This window comes from Morus notabilis, unplaced genomic scaffold, assembly GCF_000414095.1.
Source record: "Morus notabilis unplaced genomic scaffold, ASM41409v2 Scaffold555, whole genome shotgun sequence".
In the NCBI taxonomy this organism is placed as follows: domain Eukaryota; kingdom Viridiplantae; phylum Streptophyta; class Magnoliopsida; order Rosales; family Moraceae; genus Morus; species Morus notabilis.
The window spans coordinates 252,073-277,186 of NW_010360709.1; the positions used below are offsets into that span (position 1 = coordinate 252,073).

Genomic DNA, 25,114 nt, shown 5'->3' on the forward strand with positions numbered 1-25,114 from the left:
TTCATTCTCTAATATGGGATGTCAAAATTTCCCTATCATTTCTTCACCTTAGGGGCCGTGGAGGCATAGGAAGATCATGGAGAAAATTTCACCTAAGAATGGTGATTTGCTTGTAATGGTTAAGGAAGTTGATAACTAGTGAATTAAGGATAAATTGTTGGTTATTGAACTTTTGTTTCTAGCAGTTCTTGGTATGGAGAATTTTTTTGGAAATATGGAGAAACCCTAGAATTGTGATGTTATTGAGGATTAGATGGAATGAGAATGAATGTGAATTGTGTTTGATGGAGGAAACAATGGATAAAACGAGCTAAGGGTAGCTCGGGAAACCTAGAAAAATAGGTGAAACTCTGCCGAAATTTAGTTTGAGAATTTTGAACTAAACCAGTTTTCATGAGGAATAAGGGATTAAGATTTGAAAAGTAAGTCGATTCTATAATCAGTGATGTATAGAAACCGAACACAATGAGAATTCATAGTTTTGGACCAAAATTAAAAATTAGGCCCATGACTGAGAAAGGTACACGGTTTTAATGCACATTCTTGAGATAGTAAATATTTTGGGATTAAATACTAAATATAGGGATTGTAGACCTTTCTGAATTTAATTTTGATGCAATTATTGATCTTATATTTTGAATCTAACGATTGGAAATATATGCAGTAGGATCGATTAACGATTGAAGTAAGAAAGCATCAAGTGAGACAAAGGACACAACATTAGCGAAACTTCTGTAAGTATCAGCAGTTTCTTTAGTCCACAACGCGAATAAACTTATCTCCCTATGTTGCTCAATCCAAGTATATTGTAGACTAAGTGTATGGTAGAATGTGAAAGATGTCTCCTGTATATTGGATGCACTGTTTTGCATGTTTTTAGGAGACTTAAGTAGCGGTAGAATTTTATTCTGTGAAAAATATGTATCGACGTTTGGTCAAACATCCAGGTTGGTTAGTTACCCCACTCCTCACAGGTTATGTACGCTATGGTACAACCGGATAGGGCCCCTAAGAAGTAAAAGACAAGAAAATGAAAAATGAAGTCGTTCCATAAAAGGGCACGATATTCGTAAAGAAGAATAAAAAGAAAGAAAAACACAATATGAATGTCATTCAAAACATGAGAATAGAATATGAACAACTAAAAAGAGACGAAAGCTGAACTAAGTACATGTTGAAAGAAGTAGAACATAAGCGATATACGTTCTAGAAGTACAAAATGTCTTAGGATATATGACATGAATGCATATATGGGCATGCATAATTATTGCATTTCTTATGAGCTATTGTTACTTGCTAAGCAAAAGCTCATTAAGTTTGTTCGTGTCGTAGGAAGCTCGGGTAAGGCACCGGCTCCCTGAAACTTGTTGTTGGGCATGCAGAGAGGATGTAGCAGCGGAGTGTGGGCAAGTGGGTGATGGACACACTGCAGATTTGAAGACGCTGCTAAAATGTGTTTAGTGTAAATAAGAACTATGGATGTGTAAAATTATCCCGATAATGTAGTAAATGTGATGTTTTTCAGACTTTCAAGTTATGTTTTGTAAACTTAAGTACGAGGTATGTTCGAGTACCTAAAAGGCTACTATGATAGTAGCCTATGAATGTTGATAGCATGTGTAGAATAGTTTGAATGCGTGATCAAGTCTAGGAACTGATCTTAAGGTTTAATTACGACAAAGTATACATGTATATTGTTTATCTTACCCTCGTAAGAAAAAGAAAAAAATGGGCATGAATTTTAGTAGTTTATCATTCTAGAGGAATAGAGGTTAGGAAATGAGTTAAGTATGAACGTAGGATGATAATCAAAAGTTAGGGTCATCACACTTGGTCAACTTTGCTCAACCTTAACTAACTTCTCAAGAGTGACCTATTGGTCGACTCTTGGTCAACAAATTTTGACTCGGTCAACCCTAATCGGCTGAAAATCCTAATTTCCTCAGTTCGGCCCTTCAAAACCCTTTCTCGTCCGTTCTTCGTTCTGATTGTTACTAAAACCCTAGGATTGATGTTTTTTAATTCTCTTTCATTCCTTAAACTTAATATTCATGTAGTTGTCCTCTTATGGGATTAACACAACATTCTGAGCCTCTTTTTTTATTACAGTCTGAAATTTTGTAACTGCATCATAGTTCATAAATTTCTGACTTTTAGCTTATACTTTGCTATTCAATATCAATATCAACAAATACTTATCATAAAAGTATTCATATTTATAATATAGAGAATTCTAAAAAATTTCATTTTATACAATAAGTTTTTGACAAATTTTCCGGTCATGACATGCCTAGGCTGGGGCGGAGATGGTATAAGGTTATTTGCTCTCAGAACTTGATGAAACTCATCAAACATCCTTCAGCAGCCCATCATAAGTTGGACGAACACTATATTAATAAAAAAGATATTAATAAAGAGTAATAATTAAAAATTCAATATACTCACAGGTAAGTTCAATAGTTTTATTTTTGATCATGTGCGAAAATTATATGTATGAGAATGGTGGATCTGTAAAGTCAGCCCATTCTGTAGTTTATTGTCTGGCCACGACTTATTTCGGCTTCTGCGCTTTTACACAAATATCACACCCAACAACTTTGAATGGAGTTCATCATGAAATATATTTATAGCAGAAAATTCGTACAAAACACCTTTATAATACCAAAATGCCTTTGACATTATCATACCAAAGTAACTACAGTTACTAGCATGATACTTACGCGTACTCCAATGTGATGCCCAAATCTCATTAAATGGAGGAAGCCGATTGTGCTATTGGCGGTAGCGGACTGTGCTACTGGCACTAGTCGATTATGCCGCAACCATTTGTTTGTTTATTTTAATTTGAAAATACACACACACAACAAAAATGGGGGCAGAATGGGGAGATCTTTGGGGACCGGCATTGCGGGAGCGAAGTAATTCTCCAATGCAGAATGGGGGGTTAGTGCAGAGGTGCCAAATAGTATATACAAGTCGTGCATACAAATAATTTCAATTTAATTCATCATTGTCCTTAAGTAAAAGCCTAATTTAACACATTACTATTCTCATGTACGTGAGTAAATATGGTGCTCATCTCTTCTTTTGTTACAGCATCTAAAGAACTCCTTAAATTTTAGTAAAAATAACTAGAAAATTATTTTAACTGGTAACTTTTTGTCAAATCACTACAAGTATACTCTTTATTTTAGGTAAACATATTTATTTAATAAAATGTGAAGTGCTTAAGCTGTTCTTGTTAGCTATATTTGACTAGTGTGAAATGTATTCTTCAAAGTAACGAGTCATTTAGCTAATGGTTGGAGTGGAAATCACAAGCCAAAAAAAAAAGTTAAATACATTAGCCATATAGCTAAAAATATAAAATAGCTAGCTGATGAGTGCATAATTTATGCACTCATTCGTTACTCCTTTAGCTAGTTTTGGCGTGTTTTTTCTCAAGTTGTTATGTGGATTTGATGACTTTCCCTTGAGTGTGTAGGAAAGGGTGAAATCGCTGAGTTTTGAGACATTTTGGATAAAAAAAAGACAGAGAATGAGGCGATATGGCGCCTTTAGATGGCGATGCGACTCGAAAAGGAGCAAAATCGAGCAAACCTGTGCGAAGGACCAGAGAGGGATGCGATATGTCGCCTCCTTTGTGGAGATATGTCACCTCCTTTAGGCGATATGTCGCCTATTCTAGGGGATATGTTGCCTGATTTACCTGATTTTATTAGAAACATGCGTTTTGCCCTAGTTTGGTGCAGGGACTTTTATGGAAAGTGAGAATTAGCTTCTTGGGGATGTGTTGGACGTGGAATATAAGGAGGAGAGGCCGAAAACTGAAAAGAAGGAGGAGAAAAATGGTTTACAAAAGAAGAAAAACTGAATCGGAGAGGATTCGAGGGAAATTCCAGCAATTCTTCAAGAATTCCAAGCGTTCTTCATTCTCTTCTTATCTTTCTTCTTGTATTTTTCTGAGTTTTGAATATTATTTTGAGATTAAGAGCCACATAATGTGTGGCTAATTTTCTTATTTGTTAGGGTTTAGATGAATCTCTATTTGTGATTATTGTTTCGACGTTTTAATGTGCATTTAATTAAGCTCTTCATTTCTTTCGTGTTCTATTTTGAATTATTGCTGCTAAATTTATGATTTACATATTGGCATGCTTTATGAGATTTTGAATTGGGCAGATTTTTATTGTGAGGATTAATACTCGAGAGGGGAACGTTCAAGCAATCAAGAAACGGATAGAACAACTTAGGTTGATGTGAGATTGAGAGATAAACATTGCCTAGGTAACCGAAACAATTTTAGGTTGTGAAATTGAGAAGTGGAATTCCAGGAATTGTTTCTAGAGTGGAACTTAATGAAGGTAGGGGTGAATAGTTGTATAGAGATATAGGCTTGATATCACCTACACATTCTTTATGCGGCACTCGAGAGAGGGTATAAGGATATACATCACTCTAGGTTCTTGAGAACGTTGAGTTACGTTAGGCACATTACTACGGAGAAACATAATCGCAATAGAGTGAAGTCAAGACCCTAGCATTTTTATCATATTGATTTTCCGTTTTAATTTCAGCACGTATTATTAATTACTGTCATCTTTCCTTTTGATTTAATTTTCCTTTATTTATCACATCCAAATTTGATAGCTTAGATAAAGTTAAGATATGATATTCACAATAGTTAGTTTATATTCTTAACGTCAATCCTCGTGAGACGATATCGGTCTTCGGACCACTTTATTACTTGTACGACTTGTGCACTTGCAAGCGTAGTCACTAGCATACTTGAAAATGCTCTTAGGGCAACAAGCATAGCAGGGTTGGCATACTAATATATTCACATATAAGAGGTTAATCTAGGGTTGTTCATGGTTTGACCAGTCCCTAACTATTAAGTTTTTAAACCATACCGATTTTGACGGTTTAAAAAGGATTGAGACCCGACCAGACTGTTTGCAACGCGGGACCAAACTAGGCCAGACGATTTCATGTTACCTATGATACTCTAAAATTAGAATTATAATAGTAATGAGCAACAATAACATGTAATCTGAGGCTAAAGTCCATAACTATTAACTAATAATATTAGTCATCTAAAAGGTAACAAATAACAACAAGATACAATTCAAAGCAAAAGTCCATAACTAGTAACAATAACATGCAATCCAAAATAAAAATCCATAACTAATATGGGGAGAAGAGTGCAAAATTACATAGTTTTGCTCGAAGGTTTTTGTTATATATATATATATATTGAGAAAAGTACATGTGTGTATTATCCAACATGGAAAGTGGATGAGAATGTTAAGTGGTTTATATATACAGAAGGACCCAAGACTTAATAGATTAACCTTTTGGGTCAAGTTGGGCTCCTGAAGTGTGTTGGGTCAGTTTCACATATAGTGTCTCCCCAACAAGTGATATTAGAGCCGATGGTTCATATGGATCAAGCGATCACACTCGGTTACAATTTCCACGTTGCCTCCCGTGGAGAGTTGGTGTTCCCGTAGGTGCGTGGATGGTGGAGCATTTGGTAGACTCGCATGGTTTCGGCTCTCTTTCCCATGCTTGAGTTGGCTCCCGTTTAGAGTGTGCCGCTTGGATGTGCCGGTTACTTGAAACTTTAATTCGAGGGGGAGCTCGATGAACACACACATGGGGGGAGATTGTTGAGAAAAGTACGTGTGTGTTGTCCCACATGAAAAGTGGATAAGAAAGTGAAGTGGTTTATATACACAGAAGGACCCAAGACCTAATAGGTTAACATTCTAAGTCAAGTTGGGCTCTTGAAGTGTGTTGGGCTAGTTTCGCATATGGTGTCTCTCCAACAAAATATATATATATATATATAATAGTATGGTCCAGTCTGGGCCGTTTGATAGTAATTACAAACTAGCCTGGACCGTTAGTGAAGTGGTTTAGTCTGGTTTTAAACCGTTTAACTGTGTTGATGTGGAACCAAACCGACAGGCTAAAAACTGCGGAACTGATTCACACTGACAGTTTCAACCGAACCGTGCACAACTCTAAGTTAATCAATTAAATTACGATATTTATTCACCGACATCTAATATTGAGATCTAGGGTTCAAACTCCCTCACTTCACATTAAGAAAAAAGATCTAGCAATAAAGGATTTGCTATTCTATGAAGACTGTAGCATCCTTTTGAAGGAACTTGTTGAATCAGAAGGCGGAATCTTTCATGTGTCTTTGCAACTTGTTTTTGAAATCAACATAAGTCATGCCAAACCGGATAGCATAACCAGATTCCCATTCAAAGTTATCCAGCAATGACCAAGCATAGTATCCTTTCACGTTTGCTCCAGCCCAGAGAAGAACTCAGCTTGTTAGCATATCTGAATTTTCCTCATTTGAAGATCCAACAACTATATGTTAGCTGAGATCCTAACAAAGACCACTTACATTTGTTATTGTTTGAAAAGATAAAATAATAGATAATGTGAAATGGCTCGCATGTTCTTGTTAACTATATTGGGCTAGTGTGTAATGTATTCTCTAAAATAACGAGTCGTTTAGCTAATGGTTAGAGTGGAAATCACAAGCCAAAAAAAAAAAAAAGAAGAAAAGTTAAATACATTAACCACAGAGCTAAAAATATAAAATAGCTAGCAAACTTGGAAATGCTCTTCGGGCAACAAGCATAGAAGGGTTCGCATACTAATATATTCACATATAGGAGGTTGATCTAGGGTTGTTCATGGTTTGACCAGTCCCAAAGCATTAAGTTTTCAGACCATATCGTTTTTGACAGTTTAAAAAAGATTCAGACCCGACCAAACTGTTTGCAACGTGGGACCAAACCAGACCAAACAATTTCATGTTACTTACGATACTCTAAAATTAGAATTATAACAGTAATGAGTATTACTAACATGTAATCCAAAGCTAAAGTCCATAAGTATTAACTAATAATATTATAATAAATAACAACAAAAGAGAATTCAAAGCAAAAGTTCATAACAAGAAACATTACAGTCATCTAAAAGGTAACAAGTAACAATAACATACAATCCAAAATAAAAGTCCATACCTAATACAGGGAGAAACATGCAAAACTACATAGGCACTATATAATCGACATATATAGATATATATAAATATATATTCATATTGGTTTTTTAATATATATATATATATATATATATATAGGCCTCGTTCTCAATTTGAGTTTTAATTCGAGTTAAAATGTGATATTTTTTGAGAGTTTTTCACTGTAGTAGAGAAAGTTAGATGTGACATTTTCTGAGAATTTTTTACTGTAAAAACCTAGAATTGAAAACTCAAATCGGTGAAATGAACGAAGCAATAATGGTACGGTCCAATCTGGACCGTACAATTATTACAAACTAGCCTGGACCATTAATGAAGTGGTCTAGTTTTATTCAAACCGTTTACAGACAACCGACAGACTAAAAATTGTCGAACTGATTCAGACTGACAATTTTGACCGAACCGTGCACAACTCTAAGTTAATCAATCAAATTACGATATTTATTCACCGACATCTAATATTGAGATCTAGAGTTCAAACTCCCTCACTTCACATTAAGAAAAAAGAACTCCTGAATGCAATAAAGGATATGCTATTCAATGAAAACTGTAGCATCCTTTTTAAGGAACTTCTTGAACCAGAAGGCAGAATCTTTCATGTGTCTTTGCAGCTTGTTTTTGAAATCAACATAAGTCATGCCAAACCGGATAGCATAACCAGATTCCCATTCAAAGTTATCCAGCAATGACCAAGCATAGTATCCTTTCACGTTTGCTCCAGCCCTGAGAAGAACTCAGCTTGTTAGTATATCTTAATTTTCCTCATTTGAAGATCCAACAACTATATGCTGAGATCCTAATTTTCGGTAGTGCCTATTTTGGATGTTAGACTACATAAAAATTATATAAAATATATAACACAAAGTTTAAAAGAATTTAGTAGTTCAGATCGACATGAATAGGATTTTTCCGTACTCTCTGAATAAATCCTCATTTTACTTTATTGTGCTTTTTTCATTCCCTTTTCTTGATAATATATATAAGAAGAAAAACAATGTTTGATTCCATTAGTGAAAAGGAACGCAAGGCGCATTCGCTAGAGATTAAGCATTATATATATATATATATATTAGTTTTGTATGAATGCTAGATAGATCTGTGCACATGGAAAATAATATATAAGAATATGTTTCTAGTCTAGGAAAGAAAAAGGAAAAAAGAGATCAGTTTGAAATATAAATTTGTGGGTTTACTTGATAGCCTTTAAGAGATATGATAGATGATCACGGTAGCAGCTTATCCTTGAGCTATCATTCAAGGCATCTTCAAGTGTTGCGCCAGAATATATGCCAACTCCTGCAAATTATAGCCATGTTGTTTATATTAGCACGTAAGTTTAAGTGAACTTTTGTTTTCCCCGTTTATTTTTTATTTTTTACTTTTGAAAAATACCATTCATTATGTAAAAAAGATAATGTGATTAAATCGAGAAGCAAAAAAAAAAAAAAAAAAAAAAAAAATGCATGAGATCATTATGATTTACCATTCTCAGTGATGTAAATGGGGGGATCGTTGTATTTTCTTTTTATGTATAGGACCAAGTCTTTAAGTCCCTTTGGATAGACATTGAGCCATTTAATCGGAGTCTACACAAATGATCATGCATATATAAGTATAATAATTTTATTATCCTCAAAACATGAAACATTAAATTTATATTGTATAATCAGAATGGCTATTGTGTTAAGATTTCCTAATGATGAGGAGAGAGCGTCTATACCAGCTGTCCAATAGGAACGCCATCTTTCTCAGCTGTAGCAAAATATATGGAGGTGAGTACTTTAATTAAAAGGGTAAGAAATAAAACATATAAATTCTACAGGAGCTTGTTTGTTGGGGGAATTCAAAATCTTCTAAAGAAGTCTAATTAATCTTGATCCGTTACAATTTGAAAGAATTTTATTGATTTATTTATCTTTTTTTTTTTTTGAAAATGAAAGGATTAAAAAATACTTAATTGAAAATAGTTCCAAATTACTTTCTTGCCCCTTATTATTGAAGGAAATCCCGATTTGAAAGAATTAAGCATCAATGGACTCCTGACGTATGCGGAGGAGTGCAGTAGAAATTCCTACCTCTCTATATCTCTGAGATAGTATCAAATTCTTTGCCCTTTATCTATTAGATATACAGAAGAACGAGTGCCTCTTTCTCTAAGTTTTGTACTTCAATAAAGGGTATAAGTGTCAAACGAGTTAATTTCCTATTATTCACATCAATATAAATGTGAAATAAGATCAATTATATGAAATTTTAATTTTAATTTCAAATTACTCTAAATTTGCATGTCCAAATTGACGAAAAATGACACTTTTTTTTTCTCTCTATCTATTTTTAAGGCCAAAATTTATCCATTTTAGTTTCATTGTCTTTTCATCAAATTTTTTTTTTATACTAAAATTCAAATATTATGTCTTTATCTAAGAAAAAAGTTCAAGTTTTATAAGGGCAGTAATTTGTTAATTGTAAATGCCTAAATTCTCCTTTTAATCATACTTAAAAAAATGTACATGTTATTCATTAATGTAAATGTGAAAGATGGCCCACTTTATAAAATTTTAATTTTAATTTCAAATTACACTAAATTTACATGTTCAAATAGATAAGCAATGACAATATTTTCTCTCTCTATTTTTAAAGTCAAAATTTATCCGTCTTAGTTTCCTGTCAAAATCATTAAATGTGGTTTTTTTAACAAAATACTTTTGAATAGACTTTAAAACTTATATTAGAGACTTATTAAGACGCTGTAAATTCATTCCGACACTCTGATTGTTTATTAGAAAATTTTAAAAAAATTCTTTTAACTCATTAAGCTCTTTTATTCGAAGCACTTACGGATAAATCATAACTTTTATTTCTCTTCTTTAATTGAGTAAAGCAAAATCTCCGCCAAAATATATATTTCTCTAACCTTATCTACCTCTGTCCTTAATTCCTTTTTTTTTCTACCTCTCCCAACAAACAAAGGCTTTGCGCCGATTAGACTGTCACAATAGTCGAAATTGTCATCACAACAAAGTTTACCTTTTATCTACATGGTTTAGTCTCAATTTTTAAACTTTTAACTACAAATATCTTAAGTAGTTCAAAACAATAATAATTTGTCGTAATGAATTCCAGTCACCTGTAAGGACAACATGGCTATCTGATGTGTAGCTCAGATTGGTGCCACTTGACATAGTAGTAGATTCTTCAGCATAAAATGCAGTATAGTAACTCAAACCAATAAAATCAAGAGACCCCTTTAAGAGTTTGGATTCGTCTTCGGTAAATTTCGGCAATCTACTCTTTACCAAAGATCTCATGGTTCTTGGGTAATCTCCATGTATGATTGGATCCAAAGTCCTAAATTAATGAATAAAACTTCTCGTTAATTAAAATGGTATTCCTTGTAAACAATCATGTACATGCAAGCAGGATAAGTTTTTAATATGTAAAAAAATCTTTACCATCCGAGCAAAAAATCAAGAGCTCTAGAGGCAGCTTTGTAGCTATCAGATGTGTTGAATTTTGGAACATACCACTCACATTCCATATTTATTCCAATTTTCCCATTTTGAGGCACCTGAGAAGAAAAAATAACACTTTGATTTGATCCATTCTGTTGTAGGTTAGGATAAACAATACCGATCATGATATGACATGATTCCAAATATTATTAATACCCGCACACTCAAAAAACATATGATGCAACTACAAGAATTGGATTCCTGATATCTGGTTAAGTTATTTTTTACCTTTCAAAAACTAAAACTTTTAGGAACGGCAAAAAATATGCATCCTGACAAATTCTATGCAGCATTTTGAATAAAACGTAAAACAAAATTGTGAGATTGGTGTAAGCAGGAAGTAACCTGGTATTTCTCCCTATACAATTTAACTGCCGTGGCATGAGCAAGAAGAATGTGGTGAACTACCACGTACGGTTCAATTGCAGAGTTCCCCGCCGTGCAATTTCCGGCATATTTCGAACATCGTCCCGGTGCGTGTAGACCAAGATCATATCCATAACTACTAAAAATATTTGGTTCATTGAAAGTAATCCAGTTCTTCACTCTGTCACCAAATTCTTCGAAGCAAAAGTTCACGTAGTCCCGATAGTCATTCCTATGAATTAATTAAGATCCGTAATTGATGATTATTATTAACAAAATTGCTTGTCATGGTTTATAGTTACTTGGTTTGTTGATAGCAAATGTTTAATTACATATATGTCTTACACAATATTGAGGCTCAAGAATCCCCCGTATTCATCTTCAAGGACTTGTGGAGAATCCCAATGGAACAAAGTCACAAGAAGTGTTAAACCTGCTTAATTATACAAATCAAATGGAAACTTTATTAATTAGGAATCACAATATAAATTCTAATACAAGAAAATTATAGATTTATCAATGAAAATTTTACCCTTAGATAGCAGCTCATCTATGAGGTTGTTATAGAATTGTACTCCCTCCTTGTTCACTCCTCCACTTATTTTCCCTCCTATATAATTAAATCAAAATTAATTAGGTTATTAATTTAGAAAATTTATTATGGCAATTCTCAACCAATAATGTGAAAAATCAATTTACTTGGTAGTATCCTTGTCCACGAGATGGAGAACCTAAATGAGTCAAAACCAATTTCCTTCAACAAATCTATGTCTTCCTGTACATTTGTTCATATAATATTATTAGCGCAGAAAATCAAAATTATATACTTGTTAATATGATATAGCAATTATGGGCATTTACGTTGTATTCATTCCCAATAATTAGCGTATTGAAAAATTTGCCAACATGAGTTCTACTACGGCCGTTTTCAATCATCACATAGAGATCGTGTTCTTTTTGCAAGTTTGAATTGAGAATTTGAGTTGAAAAGTAAATTTATGTGAGAGAAAATAATGTAACAAAAAAGTTAAATTTATTTAAATTGTGAAAAGAACATGCCCACAAATCGAAAGTGAAATAATAAAGAACTAGTAGATACCTTATAGTGATAATAAAAGCCTGCGCCAATTGCACCAGTAGTGTGGTCCAAAATTTTTTCTGTCGAGGAACATACATTTTCTTTAACAAGCTAGTGATAATTTTTTTTTTTAAAAAAAAAAAAGAGAAAGAACGCTACTTTTTTCTACCCACATATCAAATAAAAATTGCGTGACCTTCACACGTGTGCAATTATTCGGCGACACGGCCAAATCGCTACACGTATAAAAGATTTCTTCCTCTAATTAATGTAGAGGGCTGAGGGTTGTTAATCTAACATCTCCACGTGCGTGTTCATGCAAAGAATAGAAAGCTATATATTTTTTCTAAGATAGAAATAGACGAAGAGAAACTTAGAAAGAGAGAAAAGAGGGTAAAAGGATAGAGCGTTGAGAAAGAAATATGAAAATTTCCACAGTAAAGTTTCCTTTAAAGGAAGGGGTGGGGGTATACTTCTGAATAATTAAAGTTTTGTTATATCAGTTTCTCAAGCTACTATGAATCCAATTTAAAATGAAACTCTAGATTTGTGTCCTATTAATAAAAATATTGGAGGCGGCCATACAAGTTTCGATAAAAATAAACTTTTTGTTCATTTTCGTAATCATTTATAAGTTATTGTAGAAACCACTTTGTTTAAGTTTAATACTTTATTTTATAAAATCCAGTCCACCATCATGTTACATTAAACTTGCTTCTGTATGAGCATGTTATACTAAAATGTCATAAGTTCTTACGAAAAATGTTACATTTATCGAACAATATGGTCGCTAGACTAAAATCTTTACCTAATATTATATGTCTTTATAAAAAACGAACATTTCAGTTATTTTTTTATTGAAATTAAAAATTTGCAGGGAGTTCATTGAAGAGTAACGTCCACATATTCATAAGATTAGTGGTCGACAAAAATACACTGTTGTTCCTTATTCTCGTCAGGAATGAATTTGAAAAAAAAAAAAATCTTTGTTGGTTCTACATCCAATTTTTTATGAAGAATTCAGAAAATTCCAGACCTCGCTCGAATCTGAATTTATGCATGAGCATTAGGAGGTCTAGAGCACAGAAAAAAACTTAATTAGTTGATAAACACACATCTATGAAGTTAAAGAAAAATACGAGATTGGTGGTTTTCAGGTGTCAACTTGTTTAGATGTGAATCTATTCCTTAATTTAAAAATAAAAAAATAACTGGGAATAATATCATCACAAATTTGGAACTTGGAAAATATTATATATATATTGTTAGGTATTTTTATTAGTTCGCAATTTATTGGCACTCTTATAAAAATTCAAAAAATAGGTTCAAGAAGATTTCAGATTGCGGAAGAAAAATTCGAATCAGATTTGAAGTCAAAGTTGCAGATTTTGTTGAGTTGAGATTTGGAGAGATAAAGATAAGACATTGGATATTTGAATTTAAATGGGATTCTAGAATGAGATAAGGATCAAAAGAGATAAGGATCAAAAAGATTATATGGAGATTTTATTGTAATGATTATTCGGTTTTTTTTGGCTTTTGGTTGGATTCGAATTTGAAGTAAATTCGAATTGTAATCATTTGACAAAAGAAAAATCTATATATATATATATTGGTTTTTGAATTTCACGTGGAGATGGCTGGAGAAGATTTTATCTAAGTGATTATATATATATATATATATATATAATTTACGTGAAGATATTACTTGGAGATATTGTGGAAGATATTACTTGGAGATAATTTACGTGAGGTGATCAATATGGAGCTAATGTGATAACTTAGCTATTGTGAAGATATTGTGCACGTGGAGATAATGAAGTAAATTTGTTTGATGAGATAAGATAGCATGCATATTACTTGGAGAAGATTGTGGAAAGAATTTGAATAAGCTATCTAGTTAGATTAGGAGATTTGTTATGGGGTATGTGATTAACGTGAAAGATGAAGAGTTTTAGAAGATATATAATTGAAGAAGCCTCAAGGTTGTAGTGGTGGTACAGGGGTTATATAGAATATTTTTAGAAAAGAGTTTTTGAGTTTTTGTGAGCCTAGTGCGTTATTGAGATCGTCCTTCGGGAGAGGGATTTGTTACTTTCGGGAGGAAGCTCTGTCGGTTGAAGGGAGTTCGCCGTACAGTTTAGAAGACGTGTGGTGAACGCTAAACAAATCACTGTGGAGATTTGTCACAGTGGCGTCGTTGTCTAGGAGGGAGTCCTTGAGTGAATAAGTCCATTCGGTGTCTGTAATTTCTGGAACATAGTGAATTATTTATTGTCTGGGCGTGGCCCCGCAGAGTAGGTGTACGCACCGAACTACGATACCATATTGCGTGTCTATTTTGATTTCTGCACTTTATTCTACTCGAATAATTTGAACAGTAAGAAATCCGGATCTTAATTAATTAAGTCATCTTCCAGATAATGTTTCAACATCATCTGGAACATCGGACGTAACATCAGATCTAATATATATATATATATTCAAGTTATATATGCACAAACATATTTCTGTATAATCGTAGTTCTAAAGAAGAGATTGAGATTGGAGAGAAACCAGGATGTGTTGCCGTGAATGTATCCCATATGTGGGGTCCTCTGCCATTGCCTGCTCCTTCATACTTCAAACCAAATAAAGAAAGCAAAACGCCAACAGATAATTAAAAGAAAAATACGACAAAGACGAAACCAAAAAAAAAAAAAAAGGTTCAATTATATATACATATGCATATATATATATATATATATATATGTACCTGATAAGCACTCGACGAGGTTCCAAAAATGAAATTAGGTGGAAAACTTTCCCTGCTCAGATAACCTTCGGCGCGACTGAAGAGCAAATAGGCCAATGATAGGAGAAGCAAAAGGAAAATCTCATCGCCATAAGTTCCCATATCTACCCACTCTTGCTTTTACACTATCTCTCCATAGACACACATACACATATATAGGTACAAAAATTTTCAAAAATAATTCTTTATTGTCGGCGGTTGGGTGGGCGGTTCGATGGGTAATTGGGCGGTTTATGGCACTTTCTCTTTATTGTTTTTTATATTTTTAAAATTTTTTTAAACAAGCTTGGAACTTAGAAAATATATGATATATCATAGTTATATATCCACAAACATATTTCTATAGAATCATCGTTCTAAAGAGGAGATTGAGATTCAAGAGATATAACGTCGGGTCCTTTCCCATCAACGTAGACTGCTCCTTCTTACTTCAAAGAGGCAGAACACGGCCAAGCATATTAATTTAATCTAATCTTATATAAAAGAGGCAAAGATGTTAGTCCTCTTTAATCACATGTCAATCTCTCATTTCTCTCTTTAGTCCTCTTTTATCAGATGTCAACCTCTCATTTCTCTCTTTTGTTTTTATTTTTTACATTTTTTTTATTTGTAATCTTTTCTTTTTTGTTTATTTTTACTTTTTCTTATTTCTATTCTTCTTTTGCATTTTTCTTTAGTGTTTTTTTTTTAATCTTTTCCCAAGTGCTCTTTTGTAATTTAATTTCCTTATACAATATTTCCACGATTTCTTTTTTCTCATTTTACTCTATTAAAAATAATTCATTTTATTTGTACCCCATGCATAATTTACTATGTGATATTTTTTCTTTTTAAATGTGCTCTACTAAACTTTTTTCTTTTCTTTACTAAACTCAATTATTAGCTTAGTAATAAATAAATGCACTTAAATGTTAAAAGAAATTTTATATTTTCATATTAAAAATATAAAGAATGCACGTGAAGAGCGCGTGCTTATAACTAATTAATAGAGAAAGACAATAAAAAAGAAAAAAAATGCAAAACGCTTATAATCTAATAAGTTCACTACTACAATTTGGCCCATTTATGACGAAAATATTTGCGGTAAGTAAATATTTGCGACGACATAACGTCACAAATACATTTCGTATAACAGAAAAATATTGTCGTTACTAAAAACTCACACATTGTCACAAATATGTAGTTGACGGTAAATGTTGTCTGGCGCCAACGTTTGCCACCAAAATAAAATTATTTGCGATGACTTGTCGTCGCAAGTAATTCAATATTTATGACAACACATGTTGTCGCAAATAATATTTCATTTATTTATTCTCCCCCGAGTAAAATGGGGTCCTTTTGGCGGTTCACAAAATTTATTTCCTCACATAAATAAACGGCGGGAAAATTGCGCAGTTCCTGAAAACTTATTTGCGATGACAATTATATGTGTTGTTGCAAATAATAATTCTACAACCTTCCTCATACATATTTAATAATTAAGTTATATATGCAACGGCATGTGTCGTCACAAATAATGTTTAGTTATATTTACGACGACATATTGTTGCAAATATGCTTTTTTGTCATCGCAAAAAATTCTATCTATATGCCCACGACCAGAGCCTCCTCTTCCATTTTTTTTGATCTCTTTCTCTCTCTCTCTCTCTCTCTCTCTCTCTCAGCCTCTACCCAATTTTCTCTGGTTTTCCGACCCTAAACTCCCAAAAATCTCCATCTATTCTCTTCTAAATCCTTACGAAATTAACAGTATTATAAGTTTAATTGTTTTTTCATAAAAAATCCTAAAATCTCACTGTCAAAGTCCGCCGCCGCCGCCGTTTGTCCCTCTTAATCATGCCATTTGCAGCCTCCACTTTAGTGGTTTGAACTTTGTAGGTTTTTGCATATTTATTGTATTTTTTAGTTTAAAATGTTTGAGTTTTTTGTTGTTTGACTTTTCTATAATTATGGATTTTAAATTTTAAATTTTGATTAATAGATTTTAGTATTAGTATATAATTTGAAGTTTGGATAATAGATATTGAATTTTAGATTATGAATTTTGAGATTGTCAAAATTTGTTATTGAGATTGTTAAAATTTTAAGATTATAATTTGATTTAGGTTAAAATTAAAAGTGTAATGACTGAGAAAATCTCAGACATTAAATAATACAATTTATGTATTTAAGCCAAGAATTTTCTTAGAAAATACTATGTTATATTTTCTGACTGAAGGATTTATGGAATTAACATTTGTATTCCTAAATTCTGTACCAGATTCCATGCTAAGTTCATGTTTTACGATCAAGTAAATTCGATCGATAAGTCCTCACCGTACTTTAAGGCAGAAGAATTTTCAGTACATATGTAGTTTGAGAATCTTAATTCCAAGAATCTCTAAGCACAACATGATGTTAGCAGCGTATGAAAAAAATACTCTGACATTTTAAAAGAAGAGAAAATCCTTAATTGCCAGACAGCTAGGTTAAAGTCACAAGATAAATACCTATAGCAGAAGGGTGCAATGTGAGCTCGGGAGTTGACACCGTCAGAAACAATGTCATTCCCGGAACATAACACAGAAAAGTTAAATTTAGAATTTGTTCAGTCTAGAATTAATTTTAAGACTTGAAACAGTTCAAAATATTACACGAGTAAGAATTTAATGTGATATCAAAGTAGTCGAGGATTTAACATTGAACTGTAAACAAACAGTAGAAAAGGAACCGTCAAAAATTAGAATTTCCTATCGGCTAAGTACTTCCTTACAGTCAGTATAATTTTATTTGATTTAAGGGAAATTTAAGAGATGAGACAAAAATACGAAGGGTAGGTTAGGATTTGGTAGGATGACATTATAAGATACCTTATAATGATAATAAAAGCCTGCGCCAATAGCACCAGTAGTGTGGTCCAAAATTTTTTCTATCGAGGAACATACATTTTGTTTAACAAGCTAGTGATAATTTAAAAACAAAAAAAAAAAACAAAAAAAAAACAAAAAAAAAACAAAAGAGAAAGAACGCTACATTTTTCTACCCACATATCAAATAAAAATTGCGTGACCTTCACACGTGCGCAATTATTCGGCGACACGGCCAAATCGCTACACGTATAAAAGATTTCTTTTACAAGAACATTTTTAGGCTTAGTTGTTTCATGACCAAGTCTAAATCACAAAACCAAAGTTCACATGACTTGTGGAAGAGATTGGTGCTTTAAAAATCATCACTTAAATTCAATCTAACAAAGAAACTTTCTTTCCTTTTTTTTTCTCTGAAAGCAAAAGAAGGAGATTTATGATACAAGGAAATCTTCCTCTAATAAATCTAGAGGGTTGAGGGTTGTTAATCTAACATCTCCACGTACGTGTTCATGCAAAGAATAGATTTGCAATTATAAAGAAAGCTATATATAGTAATTTCCCTTAATTATAATTTTGCAACAAATCTTTTCGGAAAATTAACATAATTAAGCTAAAAATGATGTCGGTAACATCTCTTTCATCTAAGCTTTTCTTATTTTTCTAAGATAGAAATAGACGAAGATAAACTTAGAAAGAGAGAAAAGAGGGGTAGAGTGTTGATCAAGAAATATGGTAGAGTGCATTATTGTTCTTGCGGACCAACACCTTTCTGAATTATTTGCTGATGTTCAAAATTAAAGTTTCGTTAATTAAACTTTCCTTTAAAGGAAGAGGTCAGAAAAGAGGGGTAAAAAGGATAGAGTTTCGTTTATGGTAGGGAAAATGAAAATTTCCACAGTAAAGTTTCCTTTAGAGGAAGGGGTGGGGGTATACTTCTGAATAATTAAAGTTTCGTTATATCACTTTCTCAAGCTACTATGAATAATTAAAGTTTCGTTATATAAAAGAGGCAAAGATGTTAATCCTCTTTTACCACATGTCAACCTTTTATTTCTCTCTTTTGTTTTTATTTTTTACATTTTTTTTATTTTTAATCGTTTCTTTTTTGTTTATTTTTACTTTTTCTTCTATTCTTCTTTTGCATTTTTCTTTAGTGTTTTTTTAATCTTTTTCCAAGTTCTCTTTTGTAATTTAATTTTCTTATACAATATTTCCATGATTTCTTTTTTTTTCATTTTACTCTATGAAAAATAATTCATTTTATATGTACCCCATGCATAACTTACTATGTGATATTTTTGCCTTTTAAATGTGCTTTACTAAACTTTTTTTTTTCTTACTAAATTCATTTACAATCTAAGATTAGTAATTGAAACACAATTTGACTCGAATTCGTAGTTTCATAAGTTATTTTCTTAAAGTGCGTATGTCGTTTTTCAAATTCTTAAAGTGCGTATGTCGTTTTACAATTTTACACATTTTAATCCTCCTAATCTTCATTGCAACCGGTTTTAGTTCAATTTTTCTAACCAAATTTCAGCAGAATTCTACCTAATTTTCAAGTTTCCCGAGCTAACCGTAGCTCGTTTTATCCATGATTTCAACCTTTCAAACACATCACATAATCATTCTCATTCCTTTTTATCATCATAAACATGCTAAAAACATAATCCAATACCCAAAAATATAACCTTTAAACAATAGGTTTTTTGGTACCACTCATAACCATAAGCCAATCATGATTCTTAACAAAATTTTCTCATGTTCTCTACTGTTCATGGACGTGCAGCCATGGTAGAAAAGGATGAGAAAATTTGAAATTTTACCTTAGAAGAATGTAGAACAAGTTCCGGTGACGCTAATCTACAGTGGTTTTCCGCTGATTTTGAGTAGAACTTGTTTTTCTCACTTTGGAAAATTTTTTTTCTTCCTCTCTTTGACTGATGCACTCTGTTTTCTTGGCATGGAAAATGAGCATTTTAGTTCCATTTTTTCCTTTAAAACCAATCAAAAAGAAAGATGAGGACTTGGTGTACTTTTGACATTTTCTAGGGTCCTTTTTGAAAGAAAAGTCAACTTTTCTTTTTCCTTCTTAAATAAGCTTGGCTGATCACTCCTTTTACTTTCCATGTTGTCCTAATCTCAGCCCTCCATCCATTAATCACTTTAAATCTAAACCATTCATTGTTAATAACTATTTTATTTCAGTTCAGTTTAATTCCTATTTGGTGCGTGTTTTACCCGCATTTTTTGGACAGTTGGTCAACTTGGTGTCATTACCGGGAAATTTCTTGAAATTCTTTGTATTATTAATATGAATATTTCTATGATAAGTACTTATTGATAATAGTACTAAATAGCAAGTTGTAAGTTAAAAATCAGAAATTTCTGAACTACGATGTAGTTACGGATTTTCAAACTATATTCAAGCAAGAAGTCTGGAACGATGTGTTAAACCCATAAGTGGGTAAACACGTGAATATTAAGGTTAAGAAATGGAAAAGAGTTTAAAGCCATCAATTCTAAGGTTTTAGAAAATATCAGAGCGAAGAAAAAGGGGTTCGGAAGGCCGAATCGCGTAAATTAGTGTTTTGACTGATTTAAGTGAACTGAGTCAAAATTTGTTGACCAAGAGTGGACCAAAACGATGCCCTCAAAAAGTTAGAAAATAATGGTCAAAGTTGACCAATTGACCAACTGTATAAAAAACGCGGATAAAACGCGCGCTGTACAGGAAATTAAGCTGAACTAAAATAGGATAATTATTAAAGGATCAATGATTGAGACTAAAAGTAACAAAAGAATGGAAGGATGATATTTTGACACACAGAAAGTGAGATGAAGGATGGCCGGCCAAATGCTTAATGGAGAAGTAAAATTTTGACTTTTCTTGCAAATTGGTCCTTGAAAAAGTCAAAATTTGCATTTTGAACCCTTATATTTTTGGATGGTCGGTTCATTAAGGCAAAACACAAGAGAAATGGTCATTTTTTATGCACATGAACAGAGAGTGACCAGCCAAGAGAGAAAGAAAGAAAAAAATTCACCAAAGTGAGGAAAAGTGTGATTTAAGCGGAAATCAACGGAATTACTGAGGAATAACATCACCGAAGCTTGTTCTTCATTCTCTAAGGTGGGATTTTAAATTTTCCCTCTCATTTCCTCACCTTGGCGGCCGTGGAGGTATAGGAAGATCATGGAGAAAATTTCACTTAAGAATGGTGATTTGCTTGTAATGGTTAAGGAAGTTGATAACTAGTGAATTAAGGATTAATTGTAGGTTATTGAACTTTTGTTTCTAGCAATTCTTCGTATGGACACTTTGTTTGGAAATATGGAGAAACCCTAGAATTGTGATGTTATTGAGGATTAGATGGAATGACAATGAATGTTAATTATGTTTAATGGTGGAAACAACGGATAAAACGAGCTAAGGGTAGCTCGGGAAACCTAGAAAAATACGCAGAATTCTGCCGAAATTTAGTTTGAGCATTTTGAACTAAACCAGATTTCATGAGGAATAAGGGATTAAGATGTGAAATCTAAGTTGATTCGATAATCGGTGATGTATAGAAACCGAACATAATGAGAATTCACTGTTTTGGACCAAAACTGAATATTAGGCCCATGATTGAGAAAGGGGCACGGTTTTAATGCACATTCTTGAGATAATAAATATTTTTTGATTGAATACAAAACATAGGGATTGTAGACCTTTTCGAATTAAATTTTAGTTCAATTATTAATCTTAGATTTTGAATCTAACGATCAGAAATTTATGCAATAGGATTGATTAACGATCGAAGTCAGAAAGCATCAAGTGAGACAGAGCACTGGATTTTATAAAGTATTAAACTTAAACAAAAAGGTTTCTACAATAACGTATAAATGATTACAAAAATGAACAAAACGTTTATTTTTATCGAAACTTGTATGGCCGCCTCCTATATTTTTATTAATAGGACACAAATCTAGAGGTTCATGTTAAATTGGATTCATAGTAGCTTGAGAAAGTGATATAACGAAACTTTAATTATTCAGAAGTATACCCTCACCCCTATAAAATGAGCTGCAAAAATACCTTTATATAAACTTGTACACCACATCAAAATCCCTTCGGAAATAACTTCTAAAAGGAGAGAAATAGCTTTTACTATAGCACAAAGTTTAGATATTTAAATTGAATAACATAATCTTAGTAAATGCGTATTTACTATTCTGTAAATACCAAGAGTGTCCCTAAACTATCAAAAATAAAAATTTCTTGTTCAAAAATTAGTAAGGTCAAATATAATTGTTCAAAACATTTTGTGGTGTAATAATTTCTTATATAAATATTAATTTTACGTTTTCTCAAATTTGACCGCCTTGGGTTTTGAAAAAATAGAATTTAATTATTAAATTTTATCCCTCAGTTTTTGAAAAATTACAATTTGGCCCCTCAAAGTTTTTAAAATAAAATAAGAATTTGATCTCTTAATTTTTAAAAAATTATAATTTGATTCTCAGTTTTTAAGAAATTACAATTTCACCTGAAATTTCTAAAAACTTTACCAAAACACACATATTGGCTGGCAAATGATGCATTTACCGAGTAAATTTGCCCTTAACCACATAAACATAACTATTGGCTAGTAAGTAAAGAATTTACCGACATATAAATGGTAGGTCTTTTATTTTCCAAAACCACGTTTTGTTTTATTAGCTTGTAAATAAAAGCTTTTTACCGAGTAACATCATTATTTTCTGAACTTTTAGTTGTTAAATAAAGGATTTACCAAATAAATTCATTATTTGTCGAATAAACTAAACTATTGGCTTGTAAATAGAGGATCACAAGAATTACTTGTAAATGACGAATTTATCTAGTAAATTCGTCATTTATCAGGGACTTATATGTAAAAATTTTAGGTCAAGATATAAATTTTTAAAATTTTAGGCGAAATGTAATTTTTTTAAAAATTGAAGGGCCCAAATATTAATTTTTAAAATTTTAGAGGTCAAATATAATTTTAAAAAATTTAAGGAGTTAAAATAAAATTTACAAAATTATGTGGTCAAAATATAATTTTTATAAAATTAATGTTTGGTAAATGAAACATTTACTGAGTAAAAACATTTACAACATAAACATTACAATAAGGGTAAAATTGGAATACCATGTACTGAAATTTTAAACTATACTATTTATTTTTACAATTTCGAATTATTCTATTTACTACAAATAATTTAACACAATGAGCTATATGTTACAATTTTCTACGTATATATATTCCTAAAAGTTTTTAGCACATTTGTCGATAAATTTATCGTGATTTAGCAAATTGCCTTTTAAATTTTTAATTTTAACAATCAACTAATGAACTTATTTAACTGTTCCAATTAATATCATTTAAGTAACGACTAATAAAAAATGGATGGAAATTGACATGTACATGTCACATGTCAGGTTCTAAAAGGTCAAATATGGTATTTTATTGTAATGAGAACAACTCAAAACGAACAACGTCTCGGAACGCAGCTAATCATCCAAGTTTCGATAGACGAATCCATTGATAAGCATAAATAAAGGTCACAAAGCATTGGGACGAAAATCAAAGAAAGAAACGTTCACCACAAAAATGAAAAGTAAAAGCAGAAGTGAAATTGAAATCACAAACTTGTTTATAACAGGAGCAAAGAAAAAAAGAAAAGAGGGCACCTAGAAATGCAATAAATTGAAGAAGCGATAACAAAAGAAGTGTTCGTGATTGTATGTTCTCAATTAAACATGGGATAGCCGAAGAGAAAGGAGGAACATAACTGAGAAAGATGGTAGCTTTAAGAGTCGCTTAGGTAACCACCTTCATTTTCTAGTGTCGTTTCCCGTAAGCGAAAAGATAAAGAAGGGGGATCAATTTCAAAGGGACAAGGAAAATCGAACCAAGCTCGGTGGAATAGATGGTTGAGATTCAAAGATTATCATCAATATCTTATTTAATAATTAGGGCGGCATACAAAATACCGGATTTGTCTTTTTAGAACCCTTGGCATGCGCGCACATGTCAATTTCCGTCTATTTTTTAACCGTCGATACCCAAATGGGGCTAATTGCAACTGATAAATTAATTTAGGAGAGTAAACAAAATTAAAAGTTTGGAAGATAATTTATTAAACTACATTAGAAAAACTGCCATAAAGCTCAAAAAAAAAAAAAAAAGATAAGAAAGAAAACGTTATCTGAAAGGCACATGAGAAAAACAATTGAAATAAGAAAAAAGGATCTACAATCTCAAGATAATTATAAGGATAAAATAATTTTAATATCCTCTATTACAGTGAAATATCGCTGCAACCCTATATTTTTTATAATATTAAAATGGTACCTTCACTGAGACAGATTTTTAATAAATTAAGAGAGAGTAATTGATAACAAAGAACCTTAATTAGATCAAAAACATGGTCATGTCAAAGCCGCGATCCATATTAAAAATTGTTAATAAAAAGAAAAATTTACAAAAAATAAGAAAGATAACCTTATACGAAAGGCACATGAAAATAGCAAAAAAAAAAAAAAAACATAAAAAGATCTACTATCTCAAGAAAATAATAAGGATAAAATCATTTTGATATCATCTATTATTGTGAAAATATCTCACTAGTATCCCATGTTTTTAATAATATTAAAATGGTACTTTTACTTTTAAAGAAACGTTGTTTCGGTACTGTGAGACCGATTTTTAATAAACTGAGAGATGATAATTCATAACAGAGAACCTCCTTCACCTTTAATTAAACGTTCTTTCAGTACTCTGAGACCAATTTATATCATACAACTTGGTCAGATCAAAGCCCTGGCCCTGGCCCTAGCCTATACAAATTTATTAATTAAAAGAAAAAATTACAATAAATGTAGAAATTATAACTAGCCATAAAGTTCAATATAAAAATAATATAAGAAAGAAAACCTTGTATGAAAGGCACATGAAAACGACAATCTAAATAACAAAAACAGATATACTATCTCCGGAAAATAATAAGGATAAAATTATTTTGATGCTCTCTATTATAGTGAAATATTTAGCTGGCACCCTATCTTTTAAAATATTAAAATGACACTTTCACCTTTAAAGAAACATTCTTTTAGTACTCTGAGAGTGATTTTCAATAAATTAAGAGAGGGTAAATGATAACCGAGAACCTTAGTCATATCAAAAAAACTTGGTCATATGATTAAAGCCCTGGCCCCTATTCAAATTTATTAATAAAAATAAAAATTTACAAAAAATATAGAAAATATAACCAACCATAAAGATCAATAAAAAAAGGTGAGAAAGAGAACCTTATACGAAAGGCACATGAAAACAACAACCAAAATAACAAAAATGCTCTACTATCTCATGAAAATAATAATGATAAAATCATCTTGATACCCTTTATTATAGTGAAATATCTTGCTAG

At 31.9% G+C, this 25,114-nt stretch overlaps 1 protein-coding gene across 1 annotated transcript; it reads right to left on the reverse strand.

The window, feature by feature from the left end:
- Positions 1 to 7,608: 7,608 nt before the first annotated feature.
- On the reverse strand, positions 7,609 to 14,928 carry LOC112091396 (beta-glucosidase 12-like). The gene is made up of 13 exons (XM_024164932.1): positions 14,787 to 14,928; positions 14,588 to 14,651; positions 12,053 to 12,111; positions 11,653 to 11,728; positions 11,486 to 11,563; positions 11,299 to 11,386; positions 10,933 to 11,185; positions 10,528 to 10,643; positions 10,203 to 10,423; positions 8,796 to 8,827; positions 8,559 to 8,661; positions 8,269 to 8,371; positions 7,609 to 7,798 (listed from the first exon to the last, which is right to left on the reverse strand). The coding sequence occupies exons 1-13, from the start codon at positions 14,925 to 14,927 to the stop codon at positions 7,609 to 7,611; spliced, it is 1,524 nt and encodes a 507-aa protein (XP_024020700.1). The 5' UTR covers position 14,928.
- Between the last annotated feature and the right edge of the window lie 10,186 nt (positions 14,929 to 25,114).

Coding starts and splice junctions, on each gene's coding strand:
- LOC112091396 (XM_024164932.1), bottom strand. CDS start 14,927: ATGGGAACTTATGGCGATGAGATTTTCCTTTTGCTTCTCCTATCATTG. Junction 10,644..10,932: donor TGTATAGGGAGAAATACCAG/GTTACTTCCTGC, acceptor TTTTCTTCTCAG/GTGCCTCAAAATGGGAAAAT. Junction 8,662..8,795: donor GCGTTCCTATTGGACAGCTG/GTATAGACGCTC, acceptor TCATTTGTGTAG/ACTCCGATTAAATGGCTCAA.